At 37.0% G+C, this 11,794-nt stretch overlaps 1 protein-coding gene across 5 annotated transcripts in view; it reads left to right on the top strand.

The window, feature by feature from the left end:
* LOC106465098 (AT-rich interactive domain-containing protein 1A-like) overlaps window positions 1-11,794 on the top strand; it is a 117,143-nt gene that overhangs the window by 94,763 nt on the left and 10,586 nt on the right. For all 5 annotated transcript variants that reach the window (XM_022392929.1, XM_022392928.1, XM_022392927.1 and 2 more), the window contains exons 11-13: window positions 293-503; window positions 8,662-9,160; window positions 10,088-10,385. In XM_022392929.1, coding sequence (XP_022248637.1) covers window positions 293-503; window positions 8,662-9,160; window positions 10,088-10,385 — 1,008 coding nt within the window. The remainder of the gene's footprint in view (window positions 1-292; window positions 504-8,661; window positions 9,161-10,087; window positions 10,386-11,794) is intronic.

Raw genomic sequence — 11,794 nt, 5'->3', positions numbered from 1 at the left:
TACCCAGAAACAAGTTGATAAAGTGATAACCTTGGGTGCGCTGCTTCCTACCCCCAGAAACAAGTTGATAAAGTGATCACTGTAAAACTCGTTTGTTACCGTGAATCAAGGTAAAAAGTAATAATCTTGGAACACTAATTGTTACTTTGAATTGAGTTGATAAATGAATAACACTTAAATGTTTTAGCCAGTGTTAGACATTGGTCATGTATATCTTGTTTAGTTTACGTGTGCATTTGTACTTTATTTAGCCAACTTGTTACTTGATGCACTTTGTCATGTTTAATTTTAGGTGACCAAATCGAAGCACTGGAAAGATATTGCAGGATCTGTTGGGATTGGAGCTTCGTCAAGTGCAGCTTATACTCTACGTAAACAATATATCAAGCACTTGTTGCCATTTGAATGCAAGTTTGATAGGGGTGGTGTTGATCCACAGCCAATCATTCAGCAAGTGTTGATGGCTTCTAGGAAAAAAAACAAGAATCCTCCACCTGCCTCAAGTATGTTTTGAGGATATCCGTGTTCTTAAGTTATTTGAGAAACCCTGTTTTTTTTTCACATTGACAAAAGTCCTAATTCCAAAACAGTAATATCTCCTCTCAGAGAAAGCTATCTCAATTGTTGAGTGCCCTCTAACCATTGCTAAAAGAATTTTAGTAATCAGCGTACCAGTCTTTATATACCCCATCAGTTTTGTGAACATGAACATATCATGTGACTACTCTCCACCAATAATGTTACAGTTAGCTCCCTCTGCTATTCCCACTCAATCCTTACTTTTTTGATTGGCATGACATAGTTTACATGTGGGTTTAATTTTTCTGATTGTTCTTTGTTGCCTTTCCAACAAAGATTCTTCAACGATTTTTAATTTTAATTTGTTTCCACGAATTTGCATTCAAATTTTCTCGTTTCCGTTTTCTACATGTTTTAGTATGAATATGAGGTTTCCTGTGGTGGACAGTGATATTACAACAACAGGCAACATTGCAAATGGCACTACTTCCCAGGACGCAGGGCCTACTTTATCTGCTGAGGATGTACATGCCTTGGTTCGCAGGGAGTTAGAGGCTTACGTTTGGCTGGTGTTTTCTTCCTTCTCTTTAACATGACACTGTTTCTGAGGAAGAAGACACTCTTTGAGTTGTCAGTTTGGTCTCTCCTTTTTTCAAGCACCTTCCCTCATTTGCTGGCCTCCACATCTTTCCGTTGGGGGAGACTTGTTTCTCCCCTCCTTTCTTCCTCTATCTTCAAGTTCTTCCAGGGGATTTGTGGTAAGTTTTCAATATGTACTCTTCACACCAGCTTGATATACCTATGGTAGACCTGATTTTGATGCCTTTTGCATGACTTTGCCCTTCTTTATACACAGGAGACTTGTGTATTTCAAGTAATCAGTGCTCAGACTTTTTTAAGCTAGATATTTAGTTTAATTGTATGTTAGATATTGATTATTATTTTGTTAGTTTGTTATTAATAAGTGCTTTCCGTAGGTATGTTTCGATTATGTGTTTGTTACATATCTTAATCACTTGTAACGTCTATTTCATTGTTTTGTTTGTGTAGTTTTTTTTTCTTGTCATTGTTAACTGTGTGCCTTCTCATCCCCATTTTTCATCAGGATGTGACTTAATTCAGTATCCTTTGTCGTATAGGTTATTTTTGATGTATGGTAAATTAGTTATTGCATACTCAGGTGTTTTCTAGGTAATTTTCTTCGGTGTGCTTGTTTGTTTTTATTACCTTGGTATGTTTCGATAGCTTGTACCGTACTTATCACTGCTACTAGTAAAATTGTTCTATTTATTTTGTTTTTGTTAGGTATTGATTATTTTCATGTTTTCTTGGTAATTTTCAGGTGTTTACATGTTCGTTTTTATTACGTACTTTGTGGACTGGTTACATTTAATAGTTTGTCCCATGTCTTATATAAGTACTTTGTTAATTGGGTATGATTGGTTAGTTTGTACCTTCCATATCATTACTACAAGTAACAAATAAATCTTTGTTCTCTTTGAATAATGTTTTTCATCATCTTTAAGTATGTACCTTTCCTCCTCCTTATTTTGGTCAGTGTAAGACTTAATTCTGTGCCCTTATCGTCTCGGTTACTTTCTTTGTCTGGTACTTTAGATATTGCTCCTTATTGTGTTTTCTTGGTAATTTCTGTCATTTGGCACATTCATTATTTTTTACATTCTTTATGGACTAGAAAAATTTTTATACTTTGCCATTTGATGTTTGTCAGCTCTTTGTTTACTGGGTATGTTTCGACAGTTGGTATGTTACATATCATTACTACTAGTAATATATATTCATTGTTCTATCTGAATTTTTTCAGGAGTGTTCAGTTGTGCTGTCCCTTCTTAATTTTCGTCAGTATGGGACTTAAAATTTTGCCTTGTTACTTCACTGCCATGTTCGTTTCTTTCCCATTCGTAGAGCTGAGCTTAGCATTGGTTCCTTTTCTGATGTTCGTGATCCTTGACAGCTCCTTACGTGTTTTGTCAGGGAATACAAACTTGTGCCCAACTCTTTCACTCTACAAGTCTTGCATTTTTCCTTATCCTCTTTGTCTTCAGGCTTGAAGTGAGCAGATCACACATCCCTCACCTTTTGTACAGCTCGATATGTTCTATCTATTTGGGGATGTGGACTTCCTTGTAAGCTCTCATTCCCATGGATCAGACTCATATGTGTTCCTCTCCTTGATCAGTAGAACTTCTCAAATCCTTGGCTTGGTGATTGAAAAGGAGTCCAGACCGTGGGGGGTGCTGCTTACTCCTTCTCTTTCTGACTTACGTCTGTTCCCATACTCCTCTTTAGGGGGCTGAGGTTCTTACCTTGACTCCAGGAGATTTACTGTTTCTGGTCAATCAAGGAGTTTTTCTCCATATCACTTTTATCGAGCCTTTTGTGGTTATGGTACATTCCCTCCTCTCCACAGTGTTCACTTCTATCATTGAGCCAGGAGGTACCGATTACTGACTTCATTTCTGAACCCACTGTTATCACATGGAGATCTTTGCTTGCCTTTTTCCTGGCTTGATTATCTTCTAACAAGATTATTATCACAGAGTGGTCACCACTCCCTGTCTTCATGCATGGTTTTGTCTTGTCCATTGTCTCAGACCAGGGTCTGACTCTACGTTTTGCATTCTTCCTTCTCTATCCAGGGGACCTTCTTCCATGCCCATTTCCCACTGATTTTAATATACCTCAGAATTTGGTTTCTGTCCTTCCTACCCTTCCTTACTCTTTTTTCCCTATTCTTCACCCGATATATTGTCAAAGGTTGTCCACTTTGTCCATGTCCAGCTCTCGGATGACCTTGTCTATCTCCACCTGTTTCTTCTGGGTTTGTCTTTCCCTATCCTTTCTGTTCCTTTGCTTTGCCTATTAGGATCTCAGTGTGATCCTTTATGACCTTTCCCTTCCTACATTTTAGCCTTTGTCTTAATGTTCCATCTACCTTCCTCCCTCAGGACCTCATTCCTTCTCCTCCTTGCTTGTAGTTGTCATCATTCAGATTTTTATACATTCATTTTACCCGCATTCTTACCATTCCTCCTATGTCATCTTCTATCCCAACCTCGGACCTTCCTCCCTAGGACCTATGCTGCCAGTGACTGTATTCTGAATTTCACACCCATTTCTTCACCTTGCATTCCAATTCAGATAGTCTTCCTTGTCCAGTTTGTTTCTTCAGGTGTTATGTGGTACTTTCTGCCTCCTTTTGGGGGGTGTGTGTTCCTACTCGTTATTTCCTGGAACCCTTCAGTTTCCTGTGTCCTGTAACCGTTCCTCTCACTGGTTGGGTTTTGTCAACTCATCCAGCTGACTTATTCAGACTTATCCATGTAAGTTTACTATCTCTACAACATCTCTTTGCATCAAATTAGTCACATTACTATGTCTTTTCCTACTCGCCTTCACTGTCCTTTGAAGGAGATCATTTGGCTGGAATGTGAATTACTCCCAATACCTTCGTCCCTCATTATCTACTAGATCTGGCTATTTTGTCCTCTGGCGGATATTGTCTTTCTCCCTTGGTGATTCTGCACACATCTGTTCGTCTTTAACTAGGGTAAGCTTGCTCATTTCATTTTCTTTTCAGCTTCCCTAAACTTCTTTATGGATTCCACCTAGTGGCAGATGTTGCCTCTTCAGGTATGCTTTGTCCCAAACCCGCACTAAATGCAGTAACTTTTATATATGCTCACAGTTGAGATGGGGTGTTTCTGTAAGACCACTGGGCACTTTCTCTGTGGTGTATGTGTATTATAATTATATAAATTTATGGACCATCACTCACGGACTTCGTGAGTAAAGCAGAATGGGATTTCTGCCCACCTTTGCTGATCCTTTGATTATAATTGGGTTTGGTCTGCTTTTCAAAATTAGGGAACGTGCATGCAGTCACCCATTGCAGTCTCCTGTGTGACATTCCTCCTGACTCCTCACTACCTTCCTACCCCCCCTATTCTTCTTCTAGTGGAGTATGAAGTCCTTTTCGCTCTCACTTCCCAGTCACTGGGGTGGTGGACCATGTAGGCTTCCTCCTGAGTGTTACTATACTTATGCTCATTTATCCACTCAGGAAAAGTGGGTGAAGCTGTTTCCCTACTGGTGCTTCCCCTGGATGTTTCTGCCTTAGCAGACCACACTCAATAGACCAATGATAAAATGTTATTTGGAGTTAGCTTGCATGGGATCCTCCTTGTAATTCCAGGTTCTGGATGACAATTCCCTGTTCCTACAGTTGAGTGCGATAGACGACTCTCTTTTAATTTTGGTTACAAAAGGTTCTTTCCTGCTTCTATGATTGGGTTTGACAGATTTTGTTTGATTCGTAATACCTGCTGCTTGCCCTCCTCGTAATTCCGAATACAGGATGTCTTTACCCTGCATTACAGTTGACTGAGGTTATGATTTTGCCCATAATACCGGTTACAGCTTTCCCTGTTCTTATGGTTAAGTCGAGGCAACACCAGGACCCCAAAATGCTGGGTTCAGTTTGTTGTACAGCTTGCTCCCATGGTGGTTTTGTAAGTTTGTACGGTTACAACCATTTGCTCTCTTTCTCTTCCAATTTCCGATTGTTTGACATATGGCACTCTGTTTACTTACAGTTGGGGTTGTTGGGTATCGATAACATGTTCCACATGCCCTAACCACCTGTGGTTATTCCTTTTTTTTAATCTTGTTATATGTTGATACAACCTGCAACTTCTTAATGCTCTTACAATTGTGCAAACACTACCATTTCCACCCATTTTATGTTCCTTTTCTAATTCCTGGGCCAAAAGCATACATGTTCCAGAAGTAGTGTGGCACCCCACAGGTGTGCTTCAATTTCATCTCCAAGCACACCCATTCATTCTGGGTGGTCACTTTCCACTTGGTTATTCTTTGTGCACCTACACTGACCCTCCACTTTTGTGATGTGGGAATCTAGCTTTGTGTGAGGGGAGGTAAGACTCTTTCGAAAAAAGCATTTCTGATAGGTACTTACCTTCTCTCACCCTTCCTCCCCACTGAAACCGGTGTTTTTATTACAGTACCTGCTAATTCTCGAAAGTGAGGATTAAGCAAAAATAGCAGAGGGAGCTAGTTGTGCCGTTATAGGTGGCACGGTACTATGGTGGAAGAGTAGTCACATGATATGTACATGTTCAGAAATGGTGTGAAACTGGTGCGCTCTTTACTAAAATTCTTTTAGCAGTGCTTAGAGGGCAGTCAACGATCGAGATAGCTTTGTTTGTGAGGAGGTAAGTACCTATTGGAAATACATTTTCAGTGTAATGAAATGTTGACATTCATTTACTTCTTTCTCTTCGAGGTTTTTGTCTTTCGCTTTTTAAACCTAAAATTCGTTCAGTTTTATGGGAAATTTAACAGAATTCTTGTAACCAGTTATAATGTGTGATTTTATATGAAACTGTTTTAGGTAGTTTTGGATCATTTTAGTGTATTAACCACTATTAATTAGATTACCTCCCATTACTACATATAATTAACACTAACAATATAACAGTTCCTTATATGGTATAACCTGACATCATTAGTTGTTTTATAGTTACTTTAATTGCCATATTTACTATTGTTGTAACTTTCCTTTCGAAGTCTTATTATTATTATTATCATTCAGTAGTGGTGTAGGAGGCAAATTAAAAGTGGGGGCCCAAGGTTTATTTGATCAAATGAGGTGATGGAACATGTGCCACAGGCACCCCCATTACATCCAGGGTTCATGGCTCGTCTTAGAGCTATGGAAGTTCTTGGGTTCTGGACTAAATATTATGCACTCTCTTGCTTTTCCTCAGTATAACTTTCCTAATTTTAATGCATTTTTACTGGGACAGATTAAAAAGCGCGGGGGGGGGCTTTCTTCCTCGATTTTTACACCTCTGTTGAAATTACTCCAATCTCAGTTTGTTTGTTTTACAGATGTTAGATAAAGTCAGATTATTTGTGTTACACACCTCGTGTATTGTTTTGTTTTAATTACACTTAATATTGTTATATTATAAATTATAACTCCAACATTCTGGCTATTTATTCTATGACGCAGCTGTTCACTTAATTTATTTATTATATTGTATCATAATAAACATTAGTTTTTGGCTGTAATATTGGTACTGCCCAGCTACTCGATTCTACACCTAAACAGTGTTTAGTAGCAGTTTATCTCGATGTCAAATTCTTCTAAAATTACATTGTTGGAGCTGTTTAATTGGTTTCAAGACATTTTTAAGTAGGGTAGTGTAAAAGTTTCCCTTATACACAGGGAACAAACATTAAATCTATGAAATTATTTGGAGCCAGTAACTAGTGTTTATGTATTGCATGAGTAAGGTATGCTCCATTATTTCTTTAATACGACTTTCATTAATGTCATTCGTTAGAATGTTTAATATATCTAGTTTATTATTTAAACCTTTTTTATTATTATAAAGGTTGTTTTTCATTGTTAGTTTAGTGTATGTGTTTAGTACTAACCTGAGCTGGCTGAATCCTGTGAAATATTATTGGGGCTAAGGCCAAAAATATTGTTAGGAGGGTATCCTACTAATGAAACAATGCTTTTACTCTCCTTTATAAGCAAGAATATAAGAAAAATATATTATTGGGGCTAAGGCCAAAAATATTGTTAGGAGGGTATCCTACTAATGAAACAATGCTTTTACTCTCCTTTATAAGCAAGAATATAAGAAAAATATATTTAATCAGCTGTACTCAATCGCTAATGGACTTTTAGATTTAAGTTCAGGTAGGTTGCTTTTATGATTGGACAGTAATTAGTAGTGCTTAGTTCTAATTGGTGTTCTCTCTAGGCTGTGTGGCTGCACAACGACCAATCAAGTGTCACGCATTTCATTATTCCAGCCAAAATTAGAGGGAACCTTGGTTCTAATATGTGCTTTTATGTCTGGGTAGATAAATGTACAATGTCCAGTTAAGTACTACATTATTGCCTTCCCTCTCCCCCAGTGGCTCAGCAGTAAGTCTGAAATAACACTAAAAATTAGGTTTTGACACCTGTGGTAGGCACAGCACAGATAGCCTGATAAAGGTGAGGTTTTAATTTAGCTAGGTGGATAAAACACTAAAGGTGAGTTTTTATTTAGGATAGGTGGACAAAACACTGAAGGTGGGGTTTTACTTCTCAATAGGTAGATAAAACACTGAAGGTGGGGTTTTACTTCTAAATAGGTGGACAAAACACTGAAGGTGGGGTTTTACTTCTGAATAGGTGGTTAAAACACTGAAGGTGGGGTTTTACTTCTGAATAGGTGGTTAAAACACTGAAGGTGGGGTTTTACTTCTCAATAGGTAGATAAAACACAGAAGGTGGGGTTTTACTTCTCAATAGGTAGGTAAAACACTGAAGGTGGAGTTTTACTTCTGAATAGGTGGCTAAAACACTGAAGGTGGAGTTTTACTTCTGAATAGGTGGATAAAACAATGAAGGTGGAGTTTTACTTCTGAATAGGTGGATAAAACACTGAAGGTGGAGTTTTACTTCTGAATAGGTGGATAAAACACTGAAGGTGGAGTTTTATTTCTGAATAGGTGGTTAGGACACTGAAGGTAGGGTTTTACTTCTGAATAGATGGTTAAAACACTGAAGGTGGAGTTTGACTTCTGAATAGGTGGATAAAACACTGAAGGTGGAGTTTTACTTCTGAATAGATGGTTAAAACACTGAAGGTGGAGTTTTACTACTGAATAGATATATTGCCTAACAGTTCAATCCTGAAATTAACTTCTAGGCAATATGGACATACAGTAATAAAACAGTATTTGGTTTGGTAGAGTTACTTTTGCATATATGGGGTCTTATCTGTGGTTTTTATTTTACTATTAAATAGTGCTTGTGGAAACTCAAAAAAGCTTCATAAGCGTAATTAACATTTTTCAGGTTTTGTTAACAGTTGTTGATAGTAAGTATTTAGTTAATTGAATGCAATCTATTGGAGAAAAGTTGAATTATTTCTTGATGTTTTTCTTTGAAAGAAGTATAACAAACGATTGTAATATAACAGTTTTTATTGTCCTGTACTATGAACATGCTTAATTTTATTATGGGTTACAAATTAATTATGAAAACCTATAAGTTTGTATATTATTTTGATAATTTCTTTTATATTATAGATGCCCAAGAACCATTTCTTCATCCTATTTCCAATAACCAGCCTATGGATGGCTACGTTCAGGGTAACTATCCGGGACCCTACTCCCACCCTGGGCAAGGTTCAAACACTGAATTTCATGTTGTTGAAGGACAGCATTGTGGGTATCCACAGGGTCCACCTCCTTCTAACCATATTCAAGAAGGCAACATGCTTGGTCCTCCTCCTGGTGGCATGCCAGGTATGCACTATCAACGTCAGCCCATGCCCAACTCTTACGGGTACAACCAGCCACCTGTAGGGCAGCCCTACGGCGGAGGCTCCGTCAATTTCAGCAGTGGCCAGACAGCTGACCAGTTCCAAGAACAATATGGAAGCCAGTCTGCCATGATGCCTCCGTCGGAAGGGACGTACAGACACAGGAACATGATGCAGGAGAACCTCAGTCTTCCCAACTCTTTTCCACCTAATCGTGCAGCTGCTTCTCAGTATTCCTACCAAGTACCTTATGACAGAGAAAGGTAGTTTTGTTTTTTGAATGAAATTCTGTGTTGTGGTTTGATCCTGCAGGAACTTATTATAGTACAGTGGTTATGTTCTTTTCATTCTTTCGTCTTGTAGCAAAAAACAATTCTTATTATACTTTACCTTTAGAAATAGTTTTGTAGGTAACATACTTATTAGTTCCTTTTGATTGACTGTCTCTTTTTAACTATATTCTTTTTCTTTAAATATTATCAAATTGTTCTAAAATTTATATAACGCAGTATATTTATGTTTAAAATAAATGAAAAATAGTTTTTCAAATAAAAATACACTATTTGCTAGTCTTCCATCAATAATAATAATAATAATAATATAATTTAGCACTCAGAAACTCTATCAGAATTCATGAGTAATTGTAATATCTGGCTGTAGAGAGAAGTTAAATCTCTCTACTGAGAGTGGAGTTAATGAATATATCAAAAATAATACTATAGTTAAAATAAGAAATTATTTAAAACATTGTATTTCTTAGTTAAAGGAGTGTAAACCACACGAAAGGAATGTTAGTAAATGTATGTTGAGTGCAAATGTTGTCGAAACATGAGCATCGAGATTATGCAAGACAGTTGAGTGTGCATTGTAGTCGAAGGAAGTAAACGAGCTGTAATTTTCAGAGTTTAAAACTGTCGAGCTGAACTCAATTGCAATCAGCAAAAGATTCAAGTGCATCATTATATTTTTTTTTATTAACTAAATAGAATTTTGATTTTTGAAATTCAGAAAAGCTGCTCTTTCTTTACCTACTAATCTTATATTTTGTTTTATTTGTCTGTGAAATAAAATTAACTGGTCTTAGATCGGGAAAGCTCGCTCTCTGCCGATGTCATTTAGTAAACAAATCTTGTGACTTTGACTGTTTTTAAAAGTTACAAAACTTAATGTAAAAGCTGATGTTTTTCTAGATATGAACAACACCAAATGCCTGCTGGACCACGACCAGCTACACAACCCGATGGTATGATGGGTCCCGGTCAGTCTGATCCTAACCTCTACCCTTCCCAAAGATATCACAACCAGCAAATGTTATCTCATAGTCGCGACAGTACAGGAGTCCAACCAGGTAGCATCTACCAGGGTCGAGCACCTATTGGGCCAGTTTCTGCCCAAACAGCATTTCCACCTTCTGGACCTACACAAGTTTCAGGTCAAGGGCAGTACGTCCAAGGTCAACAACCACTGGATAGTCATTGTAACTACCAGGTAATAAAATGAACATTCTGAGAGCAGCATTATTTTTGATCTGTAGTATTTTTCACAACGTATTTACAATCAGATGATTACAGCTGTAAAAGTTCCTCCTCAACTATAAAACAGAGAAGAAGGAAGATTCACACCAACTTAACAATTACCAAAGGAAAGAGAGATAACAGAATGTCAAAGAAAATATTAAAGTTAAGAATTTTTCACACCTGTTTGTGCACATATTCAAGTAGAAATACAATTTGTGAGGGTGGAAGCTCTCATTTTGTCTTCTTTCTTAAACAGAAACGCACTATAGCCCATCTATTGTTGGTTTACGGAACTCCCAATGTTGTTTTTTAATTTATTTGCCATGAGGTAATTAAAATTCAATACAGTTTAACAATTCAGATCCATTGGAAATCCGTGGTAGTCAGAAGATTAAGTAAGGAAGTTTGAAAATGTTTCAGTAAAAGTTTCTGTGAACTTGTATGCATATTTTTTAATATTTACATACGTTATCTTATACTAAGTTGCCGAATGGTTGAGACTTGAAAGATGAAACTACTGTAGCCTCTGTCAGTATTAGGTGAGTAGTTTAAGAGTTGGACAGTGTACTCACTAGTAGATATTTTTTATGTCCACAATCACTTCAAGTAGCTGCAACTGTTTGGATTATGATATTTTTTTCCTCACTATTACAACTACTAACTGTAAATGATAAGTGTCTTTTGTGTTTCAGATAATGTGGTTCTTGGAATGCAGTGACTTGATGCTAAAATATAACAAACCAATTACATAATAAAAACTGAGTTTTGAAAAGTGAACATTCTTTAATTATAAAAAAAACAGAACTTAAAGGCAGGTTTCTCATGAATAAAAACTACTGATTCCTACTTGTCGTTGTTAGGTACTTCAAACTGAAACTTGAGTGGTAGATTGACCTAATGTTAATTTTTATCACCACTTCCAGTTATGCAGGTTTTTGTAATATCTTCACATTCAAAAGCAGTCAGTGTTGTACACTGGAATTAACCACACAGAACTCGTGAAGCTCAGTGTATATTTACATTTTCAACTTTCAACAGTTTATAGCAGCTAATTCTCTTGGTACATTAAAAATGTTACCAAAGTAGGTTTACAGTAAGAACCAGGTTCTCAGGTTCTACGTTTAAATAACGCCACACCTGTTTGTGAACATATTTAACCCTATGTGCATGGGTGGGGGCTAACTCTTTCAATACGGGGTTGGTCAATGTGACAACCTCGTAACCATATTGTGCTTGTTATAGTTTTCATGCTATAACTTTTAAATTAGTAAGCGAACTTTAATGAAATTTGGCAGATTATCAGTAAACATTACAATACTTTCATACGCAAAATATCTAATTTTTTATTTAAGTCGTGAGGTTTGTAAAACAATGTTTCTT

This window comes from Limulus polyphemus, unplaced genomic scaffold (genome assembly GCF_000517525.1).
Source record: "Limulus polyphemus unplaced genomic scaffold, Limulus_polyphemus-2.1.2 Scaffold1835, whole genome shotgun sequence".
Classification (NCBI taxonomy): domain Eukaryota; kingdom Metazoa; phylum Arthropoda; class Merostomata; order Xiphosura; family Limulidae; genus Limulus; species Limulus polyphemus.
This window is presented reverse-complemented; position numbering and strand designations above follow the sequence as displayed.